At 47.6% G+C, this 24,765-nt stretch overlaps 1 protein-coding gene across 1 annotated transcript in view; it reads right to left on the bottom strand.

The window, feature by feature from the left end:
- DRC11 (dynein regulatory complex subunit 11) overlaps window positions 1-24,765 on the bottom strand; it is a 155,833-nt gene that overhangs the window by 103,779 nt on the left and 27,289 nt on the right. The window contains exon 6 of the mRNA XM_025935010.2: window positions 16,005-16,210. Coding sequence (XP_025790795.2) covers window positions 16,005-16,210 — 206 coding nt within the window. The remainder of the gene's footprint in view (window positions 1-16,004; window positions 16,211-24,765) is intronic.

Raw genomic sequence — 24,765 nt, forward strand, 5'->3', positions numbered from 1 at the left:
GAGGGGATGAGGTTCTGGGCACACGGGGGCTCCTATCAGCTCTTCAAGCCCCGGACCCTCCCTCTCTTGTCAGATGATGGCACGGCCACTTGTATGATGTAACCTCATCCTGACCAAAGTGAGCCTCCACGGAGGTGGGGGGGGCGGGGATTGTTGGACAAAGCGGATGATTTCATGGAACCAGCAGAGAAGACTTCAAGTCAGACAGACTTTCCAGCTGGAAAAGATGGACTGCCTGGCCCTCGGCAGGCAGGTGTGTTCCCTACGTCGGCTGCTGCTTCTCGCCTGTACCCTGAACGCCTTGAATGTGACCAACTAGGGTGGTTGAAAATGCAGTGTAATTTCTGGATAACCCGATCCAGTAAACGTACCGAGATGATTTGCAATGAACCTTCTATACTAGTGGAATTATTATTATTATTTTAAAAATTTTTAACGTTTATTTACTTTTGGGAGAGAGAGAAAAAGAGAGAGGGAGACAGAGCATGAGCGGGGGAGGGGCAGAGAGAGAGAGGGAGACACAGAAGCTGAAGCAGGCTCCAGGCTCCGAGCTGTCAGCACAGAGCCCGACGCGGGGCTCGAACTCACGAACCGCGAGATCATGACCTGAGCTGAAACCAAGAGTTGGATGCTTAACTGACTGAACCATCCAGGTGCCCCAAAGGAACTATTAACACTCATGGGCTCAGAACTTGATATCATTGACTCTTCTAACGCATCCAACAGTCTTACGAGGTAGGTACTGTTATTGTCAGTGGTTTTCGGTGACTTGTCCATGCAGATCCGCTCCAGAGCCTACGGGCTCGGCTCCACTGAGGGAGCCACGCGCAAGCCACGCGGAGCTGGGAGGTCACGGGAAGCAACTGTTTAGGTCCCAGTAATAAAAACATAAAATAAAGCTTTGGACCCAGTAAAGAGGCATCTGGTGGCTGGATGTATCGTGAAAATAGTATTTTCCTGGAAATGACGAAAGTCAGGGCCACAGCCACTAATTAGCTGTGTGGAGTGAGACAAAACCTCCATCACTATGGGGACCTGTTTCGCTCGTTCTGCCATACGGTGTAGCTGAACTGGGTTTGTCTACTCGGTTGTTAAAAACAAGCATGGTGCGCCTCTTAGACCATTTCTAAAGTTCCTCTCAGCTCTAGAAGCTCTATGATTTATACGTGACAGGAGTTGGCAGCGAAAGGCAACGCTAGTTTCCTACAGAATCTATTCCGTGATTAATGTTACTTTCTTATAAAAAGATACTTGACGTAGTGATCTGACTTTATGTGCTTTTATTGAGGAAGCTTGAGGAGAAAAACACCCGTGCCTAGCAAATGGGGTTTGCAGAACCTTTGGTAAAGTTAGGGCCTATTAAAAATTTATGCATATTGTCAACAATTCTTGCACAAACGGGAAAATGACCAGTGCTAGTTTGCAGTGATTTAGAAAGGAGAACTACGAAAATGATAAATATTTCCCTTGAGGTCTGACACTGTGCTTCAATGGGTCCCACCGTTTCAGACTCCCAGGACAGAGATTTATCTGTGTTTCATCAAGTATGAAAAATATACGGGTGGAGGGGTTTCCGGCTGGTACTCCACCCCCCCCCCCAGTCATCCAGTTACCTCCATTAATGTCAGCAGGCTCATAAATTTCTCCTGTGTTCTAAAGAAAGCAGCTTGTACCCCTGCACAGAAGCCTCCAAAATGTCACTTGCTGTCTATAAATTCACTTACACTCAATAAAGGCAATTGGCTGCACATGGGCCTAATTACCACGGCCCTCCTTGGGAAACTGAGGGGCTCACCGTTTCTCAAAGGAGAGGGGGAAAAAAGTGGTGTGCAATCGCACAGTGGCACATTGCGAAACCTGATTTATTCACTGGTGTTTCTCCTTGTTAGTGGGATATTACAAGCAGTTATCACTCAAGACGGAAGTTTCCTTCCCGATTCGGAAGTAATCCCTTCGCTCGTGCTTGAATCCTATAGGAGCCTCCCTGCCCAACCCCCTGCCCGTTTGCATTTTATCGAAAGAAACAACATGTTAGTGATCACGTGATGGATCAGTCTGATTTCGGTTACTCTCTCGTTGGGAAAATGACCCCACGTGGCGTCCTTGCACCTTTCTGTCTTAAATATTTGCAAAGGAATATTTACAAACACCTGGGCAAGAGCAGACCGCTTGAGGAAGGAATGGAGAGATTTCGCATTCAGATAGGCTGCCCTCAGTTTCTGTTCACACGCTCCTGGTTCAAAACCCCGACCATGGTTCATCCACATTCCCTTATCTATTTCAAGAATCCAGAAAGCCTGGGAAAGTAGTCATGAGAGGAAGAGTGTACGTTAGCAGAACAGAAATGCATGGTTTAAACTCATTTCTTACGCACTACTTTTAAAAAGAAATAACCACGTACACACAGCAATGGAATGCATTACAGAAAAGGGTAGCTTTAGGGCACAAAGGTTAATTCTGCAGGTTCTCTGACCTTACTGGATCAAACGGAAAATACGAATTTATGAAGCATGAAGGTAGGATAATTTCTGTCCGGAGCAACACATACATGTCGACATATGTCACCGTAAGACACAGAAATGAAGGGCTAGCTACAACAAACCTAAAGGCTCTGTATCCAAAGAACAGTCAGTCCTCTGTCATGACGTATTACACGCACCATAAAGCAGACGGCCCAAAGTCGTCTGACTTTCCCGGGTAATAGAGAGTCAGTAGACCTGAGGGCTTTCACATTCCCAGGATAATTTTGGTTTTAATTTTTTCAGTGGTGCTCTGCCACTCCTTACGGGGGCTCCCTACACGTCCCCCTTCCCTTGGCAGAGGGTGGCAGTAACTTTGGCCCAGAACCACTCAAAGTACCGTCCCAGGAGCAGAAGCATCAGCATCCGTTTGGAGCTTGTTAGAAACTCAAAACTCGACACCAAAAACGCAGGCAACAAAAGCAAAAATAGACAAGGGGGATGACATTAAGCTAAAAGGCTTTTGTGCAGCAAAGGAAACAATCAACAGAGTGAAAGCCGACCTAATAAAATGGGAGAAAAAGTTTGCAAGTCATCTATCTGACAAAGGGTTAACACCTAAAATATATGAGGCGTTCCTACAACTCAATATATATTAAAAAAAATATACCCTGATTTAAAAAAAATGGGTGAAGGAACCGAATAGACATTTCTCAAGCAGAGACCTACCTACAGATGGGCGATAGGTACATGAAGAAATGCTCAACATCACTCATCATCAGGGAAATGCAAATCAGGACCACAATGAGACAGCACCTCGCACCTGTCAGAACGGCTGGACTCAGAGATGAAAAATAACAAGAAAAAGGAGGCCTTGTGCATTGTTGGTGGGAGTGTAAATTGGTGTGGCCATTGTGAAACACGTTCCCACTTTTGGGAAATGAGCTAAGCACGGCACGGTTATACGCACACTAAAATAATAGAAAGTTTATACATTGCTCTCTGCCCTCAGTTCCCGGCACGGACTCGTAAAACCCTCGTAATTTCCTAATTGATCAGAGCACTAAGAGAATGCTTTGTTCTAATATTTGATCTTTGACCCCAGTTCCTCGCACAGGGCTCGTAAATCTCTGGGTGACAGGAGTGCCTTTTGTTCTGCTGAAACAATGTCTGGGGGGCTGCTGAATGGGGGCTCGTCAGAAGGAAGACCGAGCCATGATTTGAGGCTCGGGACTTTCAGCCCCGCTGTCTATTCTCCAGAAAGCGGAGAAGGGATGGAAATTGAGTTAATGGTCAATCGTGCCTCTGTGATGAAACCTCCACAGAAGTCCTCAAAGCACAGGGTTTGGGGGTCCTCTGGTGAACACATGGAGGTCCTGGGGGCGGTGGTGTCCCTTCCCCGGTCCCTTGTCCCATACGTCTCTTCCATCTGGACGTTCATCTGTCTCCTCTCATAATAGACCAGTAGACCTCAGGGTTCCCCGGAGTTCTGTGAGCTATTTTAGCAAATTATGGAACCCAATGGGGAGTCCTGGGAACCCCAATTTATAGCTGATCAGTCAGAAGTACATAGAGGTCAGAACCAGAGACCTGTGACTGGCACCTGCAGGGGAAGAGCCTTGTAGGACCGAGCCCCCAACCTGCAGGCTCCGGCACCGTGACCGGGGGACTGCGCTGAACTGTGGGGCACCCGGCTGGTGCTGAGGAAATTCCTCCACATGTGAAAAACCCACAGCCCTGGTGTCAGCAGTGAACGAATGCTCGTGAGGGTGATAGCAGTGTGTGGTAGGGGAGAAGCACACAGGAGGAAGTGAATTTTTTTTTCTTCCCCACCTCCGTGTTCACTGCAGCATTATTCACGGAGGTCAAGATATGGAAACCGACTAAATATCCGTTAAGGGATATGTGGATGAAGAAGGGGGGGCGGGGCGCCTGGGCGGCTCAGTCGGTTGAGCACCCGACTCTTGATTTCGGCTGCGGTCGCGATCTCACGGTTCGTGAGTTTGAGCCCCACCTCGGGCTCTGGGCTGACAGCGCAGAGCCTGCTAAGGATTCTCTCTCTCCCTCTCTCTGCCCCCTCCCCTGTTTGCTCCCTCCCTCCCTCTCTCTCTCCCTCTCTCTCTGCCCCCTCCCCTGCTTGCTCCCTCCCTCTCTCTATCAAAAATAAATAAATAAACTTAAGAAAAGAATTGGTGGTATATACATACAACAGAATATTATTCGGCCAGAAGGAAGAAGGAAGTCCCACCATTTGCAACAACATGGACGGACCCGGAAGACAGTCTGCCGAGTGAAATGAGCCATGCACGGATAGTCAAAGAGCACACAATTCCACCTACATGCGCGACCTAAGATAGTCAAGCTCATAGAAGCAGCGAGAAGAATGGAGGTTGTCAGGGATGGGCGGGGGGTAAGGGAGAAACGGGGTGGGGTTAGGCAAAGGGCACAGAGTTCGGCTCTGCAGATGAGCAAGCCCCAGAGACCTGCCGTTCAGCCCGCAGCTTGTGGTTGCAAACGCTGCATTGTATCCTTGAACATTTGCTAGGAGGGTAGATCCCATCTTAAGTGGCTTTATCACACGTACAAAATGATTAAGTAGAAAGAGTGGGAGGTAATTAAAATTAAAAAAAAAATGCAGACCATCAGTTGCACTTCACCGCTGACGGTGATGCAGGCTCCAGCTTGCGAGGCAGTGCGGTCCGGCCCGATCTTAACTGTGACATTTGGCTGGACCTTCAGGCATTCTCTGCCTATTAGCTCAGCTCAGCTCCGCAGGTGTATTGCACCTGCTGAATGCCAGGCCCTGTGCTTGGTCGGGAGAGGACCAAAGGAAGACATCACGGCCGTGTCCGCCGGAAGCTTGCGGTCTAGCGGGACAGACGGAGAAGGACAGCACAGTGGCAGGCACAGTGGGGGCCGGGAATATAAGCTGGAGTGTCCGTGGTCCACGGAAGGGACTCTGTCCGCCGCGCCTTCACAAAAGAGCCTCAGGGCCCGTCTTTCAACATGACTCAGCACCTGGACAGACCTCGGGTGCCCTTGGCTGCTGGGTGCCCTTAACTTGATTTAGCGTGACGATGGGCATATTACACACGATATCACATGGGGGGCGCACCTGTCCCCGAGGCCTCGGTGGGCAATGCCAGGCACTCAATTTCTCATCCCACCTCTTCTCACGCCCTGTGCTCAACCTAACATATTTACCACCAAAACAGGTGGCAGGACAGTCATTCGCCTCCTGCTATGAGTAACCTACACGTGGTCACAGCTCCTCTCGGGACCATGGCTGCCCCTGAGGATTTGCTGAAGAGAGAATTCCAAACAAAGAGCCCCTGACGCACCCCCCTGTGTATGACCCGCCCTTTCGCCGTCCTCCGGAAACTTCTTCCAATCAGAAGGGCACGTGTGCTCCAGGTGGGACACTTGGAGTGTGAAGGGAAAAAAACAAGCTGTGGTCCCACTACCCAGACGTATCTGCCGTGCCCACTCTAGTGGTTTCTCTTTGGACGCCTTTAGAAGTCCTCAGAGGCGCCAATTCCGAACCCCTGCCCTGAAACCAGCTCTGGTTTCACAAGGTGTTCGCGCTTCTGCAAGTTTCACACAGCCGGGTTTCAGTTCTGCCAGCAAACACCCGGGCTTTAGCCTACTTCTCTGAGCCCCCTCTGAAGCCTGTGAAATAAGTGGGGCCACGCCACGTCTCTCGGGTCCCACGGTTCCTGCCTCTCTTTCTCCCCCCCTCCCTACACAGAACCATCACTGCGCTCACCGTGCAGGTGAATCGGAGAAGGAAGAGAAGGAATCAGAAATAAGGAAAGCCCTGGGGTTTCCGGGTGGGACCTAATGAGCCACACGGCCTCGGACAACCTCCATTGTTTCCTACAAAAATGACACTTAGCTGCACGATGCATTCAAGACACAGAGCAAGGTTTCTGCCTCTGGAATGCTCAGAATAAGGAGATGCGCTTGGTGTTGTGGGAGCATCATGGCTTTGGGAATTCGGAGACCTGAGTATGAATTCCAGCACCCCCCCCCCCCCGCCATGAGCCATGGGTCCCGAGGGAGCCACTGTTGCTGCCTTTCTGGGGCTTGGGATCTCAGAAGGGCACCCGTGGGAAGCAGCCGGTGTGGTGTCTCTTGTAGGAACAGAGGAGAGGCACATGGGCTGAGCAGAGAGGACCTGCTTCTGAAGGAGTCAATCATGGTGGAAGACGGTGTGGGGCCAGGAGCTTAGGATATCTGGGGGGTGGGGGGCACGGAGGCCAGAGTGGGAGAGACCCGCACTGCCCTCTCCGGGTGGGCGGGACACTCACTTTCCCAATTTCTGCTCGTGGCCTCGGGCTCTGCTGGGCAGAGGGTATGGTCACACCAGTTCTAGGGTCCCCTCCAGGGTGAGTTCCCGGAGCCTCGACTGGCGTAAACCAGGGTGGGGGGGGGGGGCGGTGAGAGAAGAGTCTCTCCGGGTCCACGTACCTTCAAATGACCAGGCTTAACTCGCGGAGCTTTACGCGAAAGGGAGGATTTTACCACATTTCAATTGTAGCTTCACTTTAAAAAGGAAACAAGCAAACAAATAAAACAATCCCCAGAACGAAGCATCCCAAGACCTCTTCCAGAAAGAATGCGCACTTGCTGGGGCTGTGCAGGCATGTCACCCCTGCACCCTGGAGGCTTGATGCGCATCCCACACGGTCTAACTTGTGTTTGCCTGCCCTGTCATTACCCCCTTAGCTTCGTCCCCACTCCAGCCCTCGCAGCCCTGCCTCTCCCTGCTCCGCCGCTGGCCAGGCTCTCTTTCTAGAGCTTCCCAATGCAGCATTCTGAAAAGACGCCTCCCGCTGTGACGACAAAAGGTCCCACACCCCGGGATGAAAGCTGAAAATTTTGTGTCTGGAAAGTGATGGCCTACCTCTCTGCTTGAAGTAATTATGGCAGGGGTAGCATGTGCCACACAATGTTCCAAGGATTCCATATGTATTCATCCGTGTTATCCTGCCTGCGAGGTAGGGGCTATGAATAGCATTTTAAGATGAGGAAACGGAAGCACAGAGAGGTTAAGTGAGTGGCTCAAGGTCACACAGCATGTAAGTGCTATAGCTGGGATTTGCACCCATGCTGCTTGGCTCTATAACCTCTACTCCTGCATACGTGTGTAATGTAAATGTACATCGTCGATAACGTCACATAATAAGATCAAAAGGTAGTGGCTGTGTCTACCACATTCCCGGCCTGGCTCACCCTGCTGAGGATGGGGATCATCCCAAGCCCCCAAGACCTCTTCTGTTACTCATCCCTTCTGATTGTGTGTTGGCTTGAATAGCGGGGTAAGGCTACCTAATTTATACTCTTCCAGATTCCCTATTATTATCATAATCGTGACATGTGGAGATCCAAACCCCAAATCTGAATGTATTAGAATAAAATTATCAGAATAATAAAATTAACTACCCTGCACGTGCTCAAGAGCCATGTGCGGCCTGCGGCCACCGCCCTGGAACGCGGGGATCCAGGCCGTCTCCAGCACTGCAGGAAGGCCGATGGGACAGCGCTGGTCTCGAGGGACCCAAGGCGCATTCTGTCCTTCATCACGAAAGTCACCGGTGAATGCAAAGCAGGGTGCTTATCTCACAACCGTTGAGGGCTGTGGTCGGCTGAGTCACGGTTCCCAAAGATACTGGGTCCTGATCCCTGGAGCCTGTGAATGTTATCTTATAGGAAAAAAGGGGCTCCGTAAGTGTGACTGAATCAAGGATGCGAGACAGGGAGATGATTCCAGTTACGCAATCAAAGGTGTTCTCAGGACAGAGGAGCGCAGGGAGATTAAGCGCCTGGGGGAGAGGTGGGGGCGATGAGACGGCACAGCAGAGAAGGGACGGAGCCACAAGCCAAGAAATGCCAGCCGCCTCCAGAGGCAGCAAGAGGCTGAGAAACAGACTCTCCCTGGGGCTTCCGGATGGCGCACCGCGGACCCCTTGATTTCACACGTCCGATTTCCATAAGCGGGAGAAAATAAACTCATACCGGTTTAAGCCACCGTGGTTGTGATCATTTGCCACAGAAGCAATGGCAGGTTAATGCGAGGGTTAAATGAGTTAGTGTGTAAAGTATTGAGAATTCCCAATACTGAACAGACGCTCAATAACTGGGAGCCTCTGTTTGTTGTTATTATCATTTCAGATGAATAACACACCTTAGGTACCCAGTCACCAAACGGTTCTAATTACAAGGGAGGCCAGTGGTGCGTTAGGGCAAGGAGCGCTCACAAGGGCAAGGGCTCTGGGGGCAGGACTGAGGGTTAGGTGGAGGAAGCCGTGTTCCCTGGATGAACAACCAAAGCACCCGCCAGCTGAGCCCGTGTTTCCAAGATTGCGATATTTGCCAAAAACTGCTATTTCGAATGGCTCAGCCTGCACAGAGGACTATAAACACAACTGGCTCTGTTTCCAGAAGATTCTCGGCTCTTGGAGCCCAAGTGTGAAGCGAAGGGAAACACAGCACAGGAGCGGGCGTCAAGGTGAACCCTCCCCCCTGCTTCACCGGGAGGGGAAGGAGCCAGAAGAGTAACTGTGGGGGATGGGGAGACAGTAGCAGCCACGTTGTTCCCATGACTCCGTATCCAAGAAAATCCAAGAGAGTCAAGTAAAGGGCTGCTGGAAATAACCTGAGAGTTCACTCAGCTAATGGTGCAAATTATATAAAATATACGACTAACAGCATGGAGAACACAGTGAGTAATATTGCAACAACGCTGGGTGGTGACAGATGGGGACCACACCTGTGGCGAGCGCTATATGATGTACAGACTTGTGGCATCGCTGTGTTGCACAGCAAACTAACATGGCGTTCTATGTCCACTGTACTTTAGTAATAAAACAATAAATCAGTAAGCAAAATATACAACTAATAACAGTAGAAAATACTACTTGGAGAAAATCTTATGAAATACAAAAACACCAAAAAAACCCGTAACTCTGGGGCCCCGGTATTGCCTCTGTGCTGCCTCATTAACCCCCACAACAACCCCAGGCAGCAGGGGTGGTGACCGCCTCGTGCAGGTGGCCAGGGTGGGGCTCCGGGGCGCCTGGGGCACAGAAAGTGAGCAGTGAGATCTTTCTTTCTTTTCTTTCTTTTTTTTTTTTAACATTTATTTGTTATTGAGAGACAGACAGAACACGAGCAGGGGAGGGGCAGAAAGAGAGGGAGACACAGAATCCGAAGCAGGCTCCGGGCTCCGAGCTGTTGGCACAGAGCCCGACGCGGGGCTTGAACCCACGAACCGTGAGATCATGACCTGAGCCGAAGTCGGTCGCTTAACCGACTGAGCCACTCAGGCGCCCCTATGAGCAGTGGGTTCTTAACGCTGCATTATTTATCATTTCTCTCCTTCCCCGTCTTTCCTCCTCTCTCTTTCTAGCTTTCTTACAGGCCAGCTAAAAAAAATCAAAGGCAAATGGTAACTCAGAAGTCATTATTGCAATAATGTATCCAAAACAGCTTTAGTATCAGTAACACACATGACTACATTTTAGAAAATCACTTAAAAAGATGATGTCACAGAGAGAAACGGATACGAGTCAAGGGGGTTCACAGAGAGGATGCTGCTGAGAAAACCCCAGTTTTCAACCCCACCCCCACCCCCACCCCATTAATGACATAGGTGCAAATGGAAAGATTACCAAGAGCACTTTTCTTTCATCAATTTGACAAAAGATTAAAAAGGTAATAATCTATGCATTCACTAGTGTGCCCACCTCACAGAAGGCTAACCAAGCACTAAAAACATCTTCTGGCAAATATCTTAAGGACGTGGGAAAACCCAATGTTACCTTTTAAAAAATTTAAAAAGATTCGTAAAATTGAAATTAAGTACACGTGTGAGGGAAAAAGACGCAAGGAGATTTAGGGAGAACTTTTACGGTGGCGACCTTGACGAGCCGGGATCAGGAGCAATCTAAATCTTCCTCTTTAAGCCCCTCCCCGCCTCGCACATTTTCTACACGAGCATGTGTCACTTTTAACGTTGGGAAAACAGGATTCCTTTAAAGTAATGTGAAAACTGAGTGAAAAAACAGATCCTAGTATAACTTGGCAGCTGTAAGTATTGATGAAATGAGATCCGAATACGTATTCCAAATCGTGGGCGTATATACAAACTGTAACTTCTGGTAATTTTTCAAGTTGTCACTTTGTGTCCTGTTGGAATTTTGCTTGAGGATGGGTCATGTTTCATGTTTCAAAAGACAATATTTGCTTTTTATTTGTCTTTGATTTAAAAAAGCAAGGAAAAGGATTTTTATCAAAGTCAATCAGTTAAACGTAATCCAATTAGGAAAATAAATTTGCCCTTGACCTTACGTTACTTCAAAAAGAGGAGTCTTTATGTCTTTGGGAGTGATGCTCCCCATACCCGTGGGACCCTAGCTCGGTCTCCAAACTGTCAGGCCAGTGACACCCGGGTGAACTGCTCTCAAGGACTGGCCAGTGAGGGCTGGGTCTCCAGAAGAGCCCACGTCCCTGGGAACAATGGAAGGGGCCCTTCCCCCCTTTATTTATTAAAAAAAAAAGGCTTCTAATTAAAAAATTTTTTTTAACGTTTATCTATTTTTGAGACAGAGAGAGATAGAGCATGAACGGTGGAGGGTCAGAGACAGAGGGAGACACAGAATCGGAAACAGGCTCCAGGCTCTGAGCTGTCAGCACAGAGCCCGACGCGGGACTCGAACTCACGGACCCTGAGATCATGACCTGGGCCGAAGTCGGACCCTTAACCGACTGAGCCACCCAGGTGCCCCAAAAGGATTCTAATTATAAACTAATATCATATCACCCAAAGATTCAATTCTTTTGAAGTTATGCCTTTCTACCCAAATGTGTACAACGGCACAAAATCATCCCAAGTGTAGTTGCTCCGGGCACAATTGTGTAATTGGCCAAGCACGGAGCCCGGCGATCCCATCACCTGCACAATTCACCTCTTCCACGTGGAATTCATACACCGCTCCCTTCTCAGCGCCAGGCATGTCCTGACGGGGCTCGCCCGGTGGTTGGTGGAGGGGCATGTGAGCGAGCAGGTGGTCACAGGACGGGAGAAGCAGTAATGACCTGACGTCCAGGTCTCGGCGCCCCGCGTCTCTAAACAGCCCCGCGAAGTAGGTGTGAGTCTTGTCCCCATATCACAGATGAGGAAACTGACCCACGGAGACGAGGACTCAAGGCTGCACAGCCATCTCCAGTGTGTGTTCTTAATCGTCCTGCCAGCCGTCAGGGGCAGGGATGGTGGGTGTGGGGCTAGGCAGAGCTCAAGCAGGAGACAAGGAGGAACTTTGAAGGGAGACCCCTCAGGGAGGGTTTCGTGGAGTCTCGGCCGGAAGGAGAAGTTAGTGAGGCAGAGGGGAAGGGCGGGAGGAAGCAGGAGAAGGTGCGTGAGTGGGGACACCGCCTGAGTCCTTGAGGCTCACCCTTTAAGGGTCTCCATGAAGGAGGGGGGCCAACGTGGAGATCCCAGCAGGTGGCTGAAGAGAACCTGGGAACATCTGAGTGGTGCCTGTCTTCCTTCCCCGTGCAGCTTGGCTGGAGGGGGTTGGAGGGGGTTGGATGGCAGCGAGGAGGAGGGGCCTCGGTGGGTGAGGGTCCGAAGGAGCCTGCCCGGGCCCCGAGGCTTGGGCAGGACACCACTCATGCTCTGGGGGGACACGGAGTTCCCAAGAGAAGCGGCATCCCAGCGAGGCCACGCTCAGAAATGAGAGGCCAGGATTGCAGGTGCCTAGCGATCGGGGGCACGTGGCAGAAACCACAGGCTGCGGAAGGAAGTCCCGGGGACCAAGTGGGTGGTCATTCCTCGTTGGACCAGATGACTACGCTGCGAGCCTATGGGACAGGTGACAGTGCTGACCATAGCATGTGCCCAGACGCTGTCACACTCGTCTGGCCCCTAACTGTCAGCATGAGGGTTGAGCTTCCCTTCGTGGTCAGGTGCCCTAAGGGGAAGAGAAGTGGGAAAGCATTCTTGATAGGCATTTGGACGGGCTCCAAAGGTACTCAAAACAGCCCGAAAGACGCTCTTTTAAACTGGAAGGCTCGGAGTCACCCACAACCGGCAAATTTAAGCTTTTCTTAGACTGTGTGCAGGAGATGGGGCGGTCCAAGGGCGAGGTTAGAGACAGGAATACTGGGCTTCGCTATTTGGAGAACAGAAAAACATGCCTTTTTTAAGAACTGAAAACACTGATATCTCTGCTGATGGAATGCCATTACATTTTTAACAGCTTTACTGACGTATAATTGATACATGACAAACTGTCCCTTAAGCGTACAGTTTGAGAGGTCTGGGCTCTATATATGCCCATGAAACCATCACCAGAGTGGAGAGTAAGGAGGGAGCCCGATAAAGAAAGGAGAGCATAGGTGCACATACATGCCACCCTCTGTTAATAGCTGTATTCACTTCTTTATGATCATTACCGGCACAGAATTAACACAGCCTCAAACTCCGCACTTTAAATATGCTTTCACTGAAAATGCCCCAGTTTGCTATAACGTAGCCTTGGTCAATAAGGTATAAAAGGACAAGTTCACAAATTTATTCAATTTTGAATTTTTAAAAATCATCAGCATTTTCAAATTGTATTTCTATTCATTTTTGAGAGACAGAGAGAGACAGAGTGTGAGCAGGGGAGGGGCAGAGAGAAAGAGAGAGGGAGACACAGAATCTGAAGCCGGCTCCAGGCTCCGGGCTGTCAGCACAGAGCCTGATGCGGGGCTTGAACCCACGAACTGTGAGATCATGGCCTGAGCTGAAGTCGGCTGCTTAACTGACTGAGACACCCAGGCTCCCCAAATTGTATTTCTATAATAAAGGACAGAGCTTCCCAATCAAAAGCAATTGATTGCTTCCTTTGTTTTAAAAAATGCTTGGGGCGCCTGGGTGGCTCAGTCGGTTAAGTGTCCAACTCAGGTCATGATCTCACGGTTCACGAGTTCGAGCCCCGGTCAGGCTCTGTGCTGACAGCTTGGAGCCTGGAGCCTGCTTCGGATTCTGTGTCTCCCTCTCTCTCTGCCCCTCCCTAGCTCACGCTTACACACACGCTCTCTCTCTCTCTCTGTCAAAAATAAATAAACCTTAAAAAATATATAAAAAATTTAAAAAATGCTTTATTTATTTTTGAGGGAGAGAGTGCGAGTGGGGGAGGGGCAGAGAGGGAGGGACAGAGGATCTGAAGTGGGCTCTGTGCCGCGGTCAATGAGCCCGACGTGGGGCTCAAACTTACAAACTGCAAAATTATGATCTGAGCTGAAGTTGGACACTCAGCTGACTGAGCCACCCAGGCGCCTCGAGCATTAAAATAATTTTAAGAATTATTTATTTATTTCGAGGGAGATAGAGAGTTAGGGAGGGAGAGAAGGAGGGAGGGGCAGAGAGAGAGAGAGAGGGAGACAGAATCTCAAGCAGGCTCCGTACTGTCAGTGCAGAACCCAATGAGGGGCTCGAACTCACGAAACAGGAGATCATGACCTGAGCTGAAGTTAAGAGTCGGATGCTTAAGTGACTGAGCCATCCAGGCACCCCACTGAATTGCTTTCTTTAAAAAAACTTTTTTAAAGTTTTTAAATTTATTTTGAGAGAGAGAGAGGGAGAGCGAGAGAGAGAGAGAGAGGCACAGAGAGATAGGAGAGGGAGAGGATCCCAAGCAGGCTCCGCACTGTCAGCACAGACCTTGACACGGGGCTCGAACTCACAAATCATGAGATCGTTACCTGGGCCAAAGTCAAGAGTCGGACGCTTAACTGGCCAAACCATTCAGGCGCCCCTGAATTGCTTTCTTTGAAGAAAGTTTGTTATGAAATTTAAGTGTTGAGGAAACCATCAGAATGCCATACAAATTTAACACGAGTAGTTTACGACAGCCGCGTATCTCTAAACCTTGATGTACGTGTGATATCTGGTGCCGCAGAACATGTTACATCAGAACTTAGATGCACGTTTATGTGGTCGCTGTTTCTGTGGGGAGGGGACCAGACGTGGCTGCCCTGGGTGCCTCTGCCTCCAGGTCTGCCACCAGGCTGCAAACCACGGGTGCGGTCTCATCTGAAGGCTCTCTGGGGGAGAATCCACGTCCACGGTCATCACGTGGCTGTGACGGAAGTTGGTTCTTCCCCGGCTGCTGGATCGAGGCCCTCCGTTCCTTCCCGTGTGGGACTAGCACACAACGTGGCCACTGACTTCTCTCAGGGCAGCGAGGGAGAGAGCCAGAGAGAGGGCAAGAGAGGCAGGCAGGAAGGCAGTGACACCCCATCACTGTGGCTCTGTTCTTCCTTCAGAAGCGAGTTACAGGTCTACATCACAGTCAAGGGAAGGACATTACGGCAACAAGAGGTGAAGTCGCTGGAGGTCATCTCAGAGGCTGAGACATAAATACCTTTTAACGGGATTCTCTATTGTCAACAGTCAAAGTCTCCGGTTCTGAGAAGCCAACCAAAGTTGGTGTCTGAGCGTCTCTGAACCCGGTACGATGCGGCACAGCTCCCCGTAAAGGAAACAGACGGCCAAGTCTGGCCTCCGCGGCTCCTGGGACGGAGCACTACAATCTGCCCTCTTTTTCTCCACCCCCACCCCCCGCCTTGAAATAAAACAGATTTTAAAACTGCTCGAATTAGGCTGCCTGCAAAGTGTTTGTTCTGCTGTGTGGAAACTTCTGTGCTCCACGAGTGTCTGTCCTAACCACGTGTGATTCTCTAAAAATGAATATGTTTCAAAAACCCTCTTTCGTAAAGCAAGCTTTAAGTCAGTTAACGTTTCACGCAAGGGCATTAAAGAGGACCCTTCACGCAGACCCTGGGGCCTGGTCCCCAGAGCTGCTACCCACCCAGCATTTCAAGGAGGCCCAGGGCCCCGGTGTCAGGTCACCAATGCAGCAGTTGCCTCACAGAATTCTGACAGAGAAGGGCTGTGACTGAGAATCCCAAGCTCATACAAGGAGACGGGCTGGCCAGATCCCAGGACCTGCTTGTGACTGGATCCCTCGGCTTCCGGCCAGACGTGGCCCAGGAAGTCCACCAACGTGGGGCTGTGTCATCTACCCATGACGTTCAATTCCATGTGGTCACAAAAGTACCATATGGACCTTATTAAAAAAAAAAACCAAAACACCAGCACAAAAAGCAATCTCATTAAAAGAAAAAAAAGTTCGTTCCTGAATTCTTAGCCCTGACATTCCGCTTTCTAAAATGAAGCTTAAAACTCCATGAATCAGGGGGGGCCTGGGAGGCTCAGTCGGTTAACTGTCCAACTCTTGGTTTCAGCTCAGGTCGTGATCTCACGGTTTGTGGGTTCGAGCCCCGCATGCTGACAGCATAGTGCCTGCGTGGGATTTTTCTCTCTCCCTCTCTCTCTGCCCCTTCTCTGCTCTGTCCCTCAAAATAAATAAACTTAAAAAAAAAAAACCCACGAGTCTATCTACAAGGACATGCTTCTGTGCTTAAAAACATACAAGAACCTCAACCCCTACAGAAGAGACCATCGGGACACATCACCGGGCTGCTCGCGCTTACCTGCATTCGATGAACCAATGCCGAATCTGGTCTTGAAGGTTCTCCTTGATATCTGGACCTTCTATTAGTTTCAGATCATCCTTGATTGTGACCAAGGCTTCTCTGTATTTCTCTTCATGCTTTATCTGCACCTCATTCCTCAGGGAGGTCACCTTTTCAGCCTGGATTATGGTGGCACTGACTTCATTAAACAGGGGAGGTGGATTCTGAAAACACAAGATCATAAAGGTTCTCATGCCAAAGAACACCAGACACTCGTGAAATATGTTGATGTCTCTGGTGGCGTCTTAGCAAGGCATACAAGACATGCACACAGAACGAAAGAATCATGGCTGGCGGGCGGGTCTTAAGAAGTGATTCACCACCATGGGGAGGAAAGATGGGGATCACTCCATACCATCTGGCAGCTGGGGCGCGGTTAGCTGGAAAAAAAAGCATATTCAATAAATACGACAAAAAACTGTTCACACGATGGAAAGTCACATGTTTCCAAATCTTGGTTAATGGGACAGCAAAGATTATAGAGGAAGAAAGTATTTGAAGCAAGTGGAAAGTTTGGGTGCTCCGATTGCAAGCAAAACTACCCCCAAACCAACTCTGCAAACATCCCTTCCGTTGTTAAAGACCTCCCAGGGAGGAAATTCTCAGCTGACTCCAGACATTCACCCTGATATTACATCTTGTTGGTACAATGTTCTACCTTAAAATCTGCTGGTTAGCAAGTCAACAGAAGTCTGGCTAGGGAGTGCCAATCAAATGCTCAGCACTGCTCCAACATCTATGGGGTGGTGGTGAGAGAAAATACACAATCACCTTGAGGGGAGCCTGGCTGGCTCAGTCCATAGGGGACGTGACTCCTGATCTCAGGGTCGTGAGTTCAAGCTCCTCGTTGGGTGCAGCATTTACATAAAAAAAACCAAATCATTTTGAGACATAATTCCTGTTCTTTAGGATCCTCTAAAATGGAATTGGCAAGACAGGAGTAATGGATGACATGGTAGGGAACAATGCCAGCCGACCTAACGATGTTTTGCAACATGGGTTTGGATGGAAGTTTCGGACCAAAAAGGGACTTGGAGAAGGAAGACGCCACAGGGCAGTTGTACCTGCAATCATATCCCTGAAGCTCTGCTTCCTTCACAGATAGAGGATCTGAGCTCTAAGCAGTTCAGAGAGTCAGCCCAGGCCAGAGAGCAGATAAAGGGCACACTCGGTGGTCAGCTGGAGCCAGCCCGCGACGGCTCATGAGATCCAATTGACCCATTTCCTAGAATTTTGCAAGCTGGCTGTTAAACGCATTGTTCATTGTGAGCATTTTAGAATGCTAATTTCTATAAACTTACAATTAAGTAAATTACATTACAAAGTCCTCAATACTCAAAACTCATCACTTCCTAATTATCTGATTGGATGTTACTATATCATCTGCACTCTCGGCATTATGTATATCTGCCCTAGCTCCACGGTGAAAATACTACATAAAGTGTGCCACGGCACCTATCTTCCCAGCTGCGTTATATCGGTTAGCAGCTTGAATGGGAGATGGGGATATATACACTGTGGAAATGAGCAAATGCTCCCGAAGTTGAAGCAGAAGTTGCTCTGATTTCTCTGTTTACTCTTTTTTCTTGTGTTCCGTTTTCATTTTGCTGAAACACGCCCATGAGCGTAACTTGCAGACTGGATACGTGCAGCCGTGAGTCTGCTAAGTACTTGCACTTTGGAGGTGTTTCCTGGGGTCCCTCCCACCTTTGGCAGTGTCCTTGGAGGAAACTTCCAGCACGCAGAGCCGCCCGTGACTGGCTTGTCGGACACGGATGTTCCTCGTACATAAGCTCTTCTCCCTCCTGCTTTACCCTTGGAGCTCTGAACGTTTATCAAAATGTGTCCAGGCGTGGACACTTACTCATTCATCACACTCTCCATTTGGTGGGTCTATTCACTATAAAAAATTGTGTCTTCGACTCTGAAAATTTCCCTGCTATTATTTCCCCTTCCCCCATTTCTCTCTCTGCAATAAATGTTAGATAAAATTGCCAGGCCACCAGATTTATCTTCTGCTAGGCTGAACTTTTCTCCTGTATGTTCCATTTCTCCTTCATCTATTTGCGCTGTGTTATAGGAGGTTTCCTGAACATTATCTTCCAGAACTAATTTGATTTTCAGTTATGTCCATTGATTAATTTGGATTTATTTATAATTTTTTAAAAAGTTTACTTATTTAGAGAGAGAGCGCATCAGGGGAGGGAGGGAGGGAGGGAGGGAGAGAGAGGGAGAGAGGAGAGAGAGAGATAGAGAGAGAGAATCCCAAGCAGGCTCCAGGCTGTCAGCACAGAGCCTGACGTGGGGCTCGAACGCACGAACCGTGAGATCATGACCTTAGCCAAAGTTGGATGCTTAACCGATGGAGCCACCCAGATGCCCCTGGGGAAGTTCTTTTAGAGGCAACATATCCTCAAATCTACTGGTGACTTATTTATCCACATTTTCTTTTTTCCTCAAAATGCTGGAGAGCTTAAAAAAAAAAAAACAAAAAAACAGACTCCCAGTTTAATCCTGGGAGTGAGGAAGAATCAAGAAACTAGTAGTTTTGGGGGCGCCTGGGTGGCGCAGTCGGTTAAGCGTCCGACTTCAGCCAGGTCACGATCTCACGGTCCGTGAGTTCGAGCCCCGCGTCAGGCTCTGGGCTGATGGCTCGGAGCCTGGAGCCTGTTTCCGATTCTGTGTCTCCCTCTCTCTCTGCCCCTCCCCCATTCATGCTCTGTCTCTGTCTGTCCCATAAATAAATAAAAACGTTGAAAAAAAAATTTATAAAAAAAAAAAAAAAAAGAAACTAGTAGTTTTGGAAAATCTTCAGGTGATTCTGATAACTATCCAGGCCAGGGTTTGGTAACCTGTAGCCCGCAGGTCAAACCTGGCTCAAGTGCATGTTTTTGTGAATAAAGTTATCCTGGATCACAGCGGAGCCCATTTATTTACATATTGTCTGTGGCTGCTTTCGTACTACAAGGACAATGCTGAATGGTTGTGGCAGAGATTGTCTGGCCTGCAAAGCCTAAAATGATGACAGAGAAGGAGGAGGGGGAGGAGGAGGGGGGAAGGGGAAGGAGGAGGAAGGGCTGTTTAAAAGAAGCATCACAGAAGACGACACATGTATCATTTCCTGAATGAGTACACCCTCACTCTGCAGAAGTAATCCCTCAACCCTTACAATAATCCGGCCAGGCGGGTATTTTTATCATATAAGAAATGAACCACAGAGGCTAATTAACTTTCCCAAATTCACACAGCTGGCAAATGGGAGAGGTAGGAAACAATCAATCCCTGGCTTGTCTGACCCAAAGCCATGGTATGGGGTTTGGGACAGAAGCCTGGATGTAAGTTGAGGCTCAGCCATTTGCTACCTCTAGGAGTTTGTAAAAGGCATTGACACTGTTAAGGTTTAGTTTCCTCCTCTTTAATGGCAACAGTATCACACTGCGAAGACTGAGTGAAGCGCTCTATGTGAGATCCTGCTACAGCGCCTGGCATCACGTGAGCCCTCGGTGCATTTGCTGTGGCCGCCGCCATGTCAGCAGGTGCACCGACGTCTAAGTGTGTGAAACCCAGGAGTGCTAGGGGGCTACCATATAAAGAAAATTTCAGGGGTAAGAGAAAAACATCGAAGTTCATTTCAAAAGCTTTGAAACAAATACAGGATAAAATTCAAACATAGAACAAAATTTTGCCTTGTTTACAAAACACATTAACAACCTTACAAATTTAAGTTAATTAGTTGGAAAAACATAATCTTAAACACTCAATTGATGCTATATACTAAAATAAGCTCCAAATGGGTGGAATAGTTAATTGTAACACGTATGCACATAAGTGTGCATGCACGTGTACACACACACACACACACACACACACACACACACACACAATCTCTGAGAAATACCTGTGAACCTCTGGGAGTGATTTGTCAACTAGAAATACAATCAAGATGCTGTTAGAATACAGCACCCACTTAACACAAAGTCAGTGAAAAAAGATGAAAAAAATTACACATATAACACTTTAAAAATATGCATTGAAAAGTCTAAGGAAATAATCCAATTGTCTGAGTTAAGTATAATGAAAACACACTTTTATAGTAGGGAAAAAAAAACCCAAACCACTTTATAAGTGAATCTAGAATGAAAATCATAGGATCACTTTAAAGAACAACGTTAAAAACAAATGATCTAAATTTCCTTGCTATGCGTGTGCTCAAATGCCTGACTCTATATTCCGTATCTTGTGCCAAAACAGATAGAAATTTCCTTTATTTAATCATTTTAATAAGTACCCAATTCTTGTATTTTCCAGGTGATATTTTTTATTCCTAGTATGTACATTTTCAACGTATGAACTAGAATCTTACAATTGACATAAAGATTTTTACCTGATCTCTTCAATGACTATTAAAAAAAATTTTTTTTAATGTTTATTTATTTCTGAGAGAGACAGAGACAGAATGCGAGTGAGTTAGGGGCAGAGAGAGAGGGAGACACAGAATCCGAAGCAGGCTCCAGGCTCCGAGCTGTCAGCACAGAGCCGGATGTGGGGCTTGAACTCACGAGCTGTGAGATCAGGACCTGAACTGAAGTCAGACGCTCAACCGACCGAGCCACCCAGGTGCCCCACTTCAACGACTATTTTAAGTTCACGGTGTCCGTGAAGAGGTTAAAATAGATCTGTACCCCAATTTTTTTTTTGTCTGCGATGAATGTGTAAAATTGTTTTGAAGTCTTGCATTAATTTTCTGATTCTCTATCAGCCAATCATAGGATCTTGCTTTACCCTCCCTTACATTGTTCTTACGGTAATTTACAGCAGATTTCTTTCATAGATGTACACATGCAAAATATATTTTTAGCTCGTCTTTTTCCCTTTTGTCTCTAAAAATGAAACATTGAGGAGGTGACTCTGACTTGGGTCTTGGCAATAGCTCCAGAACTCTGCGAAGCGTTCAGCCAACTTCCTTACACTTGCATGATCTTTGAGCAAAGCAGAGAAATTTCTCAGCTCACACTGGAGTTTTGCAACAACCCCAGTGGTATGCACTCTGTCCTGAGCGTTCTTCCTCTACGTTCCCTGACTGGCGTCCACGTCCATTTTGGAGGCAGATACGAGGATGTGACTATCCCACTGAACAGACGAGGACCCTGAGGATCATACCGAAGTGGCTCTCCCAAGTCGTTCTACATTAACGAAGAAGCTGGTAGTAGGGTTTCCCGATTCCTCCCGTTCTGTGTTCCTCCCGTGACACCATGCTGTGCCGTTAATACGTGTGTATTCATGCATGTTTCTTGATATAGACTTTCTCTGACGAAAAATACATTTGGGGTCATTTGCAGCTTCTTTCTCTAGTTGCTTTTGAATTTAAAGGTTATAATATATTTAGGTCCTATGTTAATGAGCAGCTTTTCCTTTGGGCTAAGATATCTTTTCCTCGTTAGCAACTTTGGTCATATGGAATTCAAATTTGTTAACTCACCGCATAAACAGCAACTCATTTAAAAATAAATTACAAATATTAAAGGGAAATAGAGAACATGATAATATAGTATATATTGAAATACATCAGCTGTAGAATAATGCATCTTAATGAAGGCTTCCCATGTGAATAAACCATTATATTTACAAGCTTTCCACAGTTAATGACCCGGAACCGCATAGCGAAACCTACGTTGATAGCAAGGTCCTCTGTCAGCAAAAATATACATATTAATAATTGATGTTGCCGTAAACATAGGACATCTGATGATGCTTCCCGGGTTTGCGGGGAAATAGGACTCCACGGTCCATTAACTTAAAATGCTTATCTAATGTTTGATGGGCTTTGTCTTTAAAAATCCTTGTTCAAATTAGTCAGATAAAATGGACATTTGTCCACATGAAAATCTGTTCAATTTATCAGTCACAAATACACTTGCAGATAAGTGATTTAATGCTGGCAACTTTCTCCAGAAGCTCATTGTCTTGGGGGGGTTGTGTCTTTATGGTGCTTTGTTGTCACTGAAGGCGAAGCTGGAACGGGTCTGGGGGAGGGAAAGAGTCCACTCTGAGCAAATGACCATCCCGTGAAATCTCTTGCTGTCATCAGTGCAGAGATCAATTAGCTCCAGAGCCTTCTGATCGCAGCGTGTGCTGGTGTTCATTAGGAAGCATCTAGAGGCGGGCTCAGTGGGCTCCCTGCTCCCGCCTCACGCTGTGGAGGAAACAGCTCTTCGGTTGATCCATTTCAAGATGGGGTGTGCGCGTGCGTGCGTGCGTGTATGCTCCTTAGTTTATGAAAACAAGCCATTTTGTTCCGTCATTTCGTTCCAGAGAAACAGACCTATATTTATATGTGTGTGTTTATACAAATACACCTACTTAAAAAAGAGGAACCCAGCAGAAGAAGTGGAATAAAACTGTAAGCAGACCCATAGCCAATGGTAGTCTCCTGCCCTCTGCCCAGAGTAGTTATGGTAAGGCCTTATTTTAGGATGCCGCAATTTTAGTATGTGCAAAACTATTAGATAATAAAAAATTTTCTAGCTCGTTAAGCCTAACTTCTAAAAATTATTTCGTAGATTTAAGATTTGCTTCCTTAGGAGCTGGGCTAGGACAGTCACGTTGAGTTTACAACTGATAAGTGATAGAAGCTTACTCAGCCACATTTGTGTCCTACTTTCTTTGAAATATATATACATTTTTTTCTTGAGAGAGAGAGAGAGAGAGAGAGAGAGAGAGAGAGAGAGAGGGAGCTCAGGTTGGGGAGAGGAGCAGAGAGAGAGAAAGAGAGGGAATCTCAAGCAGGCTTCATGCTCAGCATAGACCCCGACTCAGGGCTCAGTCCCACGACCCTGGGATCGTGACCTGAGCAGAAATCAAGAGTCAGACGCTCAACTGACCGAACCACCCAGGTGCCCCTCTTTAAATATTTTTAAAATAAACACTTCGATGCCACTTGTAGGCTGTGAGGCACTAGTTTAAGTGGTTTACAAATACTAATTTATTCCTCCTAATTACATTATGAGTAGGTGGCATTATTATCTTCATTTTATACAGGAGGAAACTGAGGCACTGAAAGGTCAAGAACTTGACCAGGGTCACACAGCCATGAAGCGGTGGTCTGGGGCTTTGGCCCAAGGCGTCTATTTCCAGCATCTCTGCTCCCACCCTCTATGCTCAGCTGTCTCTCCAGTGACAGGTTTCTTCCAGCTTAACCCACTTTGTCTGAAAATGTTTAAAAAAAATTTTTTTTTAACATTTACTTATTATTGAGAGACGGAGAGAGAGAGAGAGAGAGAGACAAAGCACCAGCAGGGGAGGGGCAGAGAGAGGGGGAGACACAGAATCCGAAGCAGGCTCCAGGCTCTGAGCCGTCAGCACAGAGCCTGACGCGGGGCTCGAACCCGCAAATTGCAAGATCGTGACCTGAGCTGAAGTCAGACACTTAACCGACTGAGCCACCCAGGTTCCCCTGAAAAAAAATTTTTTTAAATGGGTACTATAGATCATACTTTAAAAAATGTGCATTTGTAATTTTGGTAGATACTGCCGATGCTTTCCCGCAAAGACGTTGCAAGATTTCCTCTTCGCACAACAGTGTACAAAGCCCATCTTTCCATACTTAACTTAAATAGATAAAAAAAGTTGGGCAGTTTAGTAGGCAATTTAGAAACACGAAGGACGTGAACATCTAAACCCACGATATTAAATCATTTGAAGAAAAGTAACAGCTTTTCTTAGTGCTTACTGTGTGCTCTACGTGAGACACTATCTTAAATGCTTTCCAGAGAGCAGTTTCCTTAGAAATTAACACGAAATCTTCGAGTGTGGTGCCATCTCCATCCCACCTATGTGGAAATCGTGGCACCCAGAACTCATGTCACTCCCAGAAGTCCCCACAGCTGGGAAACGGTAGAACCAGATCTGAACGCGGATGGGCGGGCTCCGGAATTCATGGCCTTCACCACTCTACCTGCTACATTAACAGACTGTGTAACAAGCCCAAATCTAAGGTGGTTGAGGATGAACGTTCTGCCCTTGGATGTAGGCTAAGAAATTCTGGGATCAGGGGTGCCTGGGCGGCTCAGTTGGTTAAGTGTCCGACTTCGGCTCAGGTCATGATCTCATGGTTTGTGAGTTCAAGCCCCGCGTGGGGCTCTGTGTTGACAGTTCATAGCCTGGAGCCTGCTTCGGATTCTGTGTCTCCCTCTCTCTCTGTCCTGCCTCGCTCATGCTGTGTCCCCCCCTCTCTCAAAAATAAATAAACGTTAGGGGCGCCTGGGTGGCTCAGTCGGTTGGGTGGCTGACTTCGGCTCAGGTCATGATCTCGCGGTCCATGAGTTTGAGCCCCGCGTCGGGCTCTGTGCTGACAGCTCAGAGCCTGGAGCCTGTTTCAGATTCTGTGTCTCCCTCTCTCTGACCCTCCCCCGATCATGCTCTGTCTCTCTCTGTCTCAAAAATAAATAAACGTTAAAAAAATTAAAATAAATAAATAAATAAATAAATAAATAAACGTTAAAAAAATTAAAAAAAAAAAAAAAGAAGAAATCCTGGGAACAGGCTACAAAGGAAGGATAAGAAGAGAATTCTTTTTGTCATGTAATTTCTGATGATCTGGGGACATGGAACAAGAATAAAGCAGAATTAAAATAGTAACAACTTAATATCAAACGAAAGGTTTCTGAGTAGGTAGGCTGTAAATCCCATTTAACAGAAAATGGTGCCCTGCCTCAAGCTC

Source organism: Puma concolor, chromosome C1 (genome assembly GCF_028749965.1).
Source record: "Puma concolor isolate L17-30 chromosome C1, mPumCon1.1.hap2, whole genome shotgun sequence".
Taxonomy (NCBI): Eukaryota; Metazoa; Chordata; class Mammalia; order Carnivora; family Felidae; genus Puma; species Puma concolor.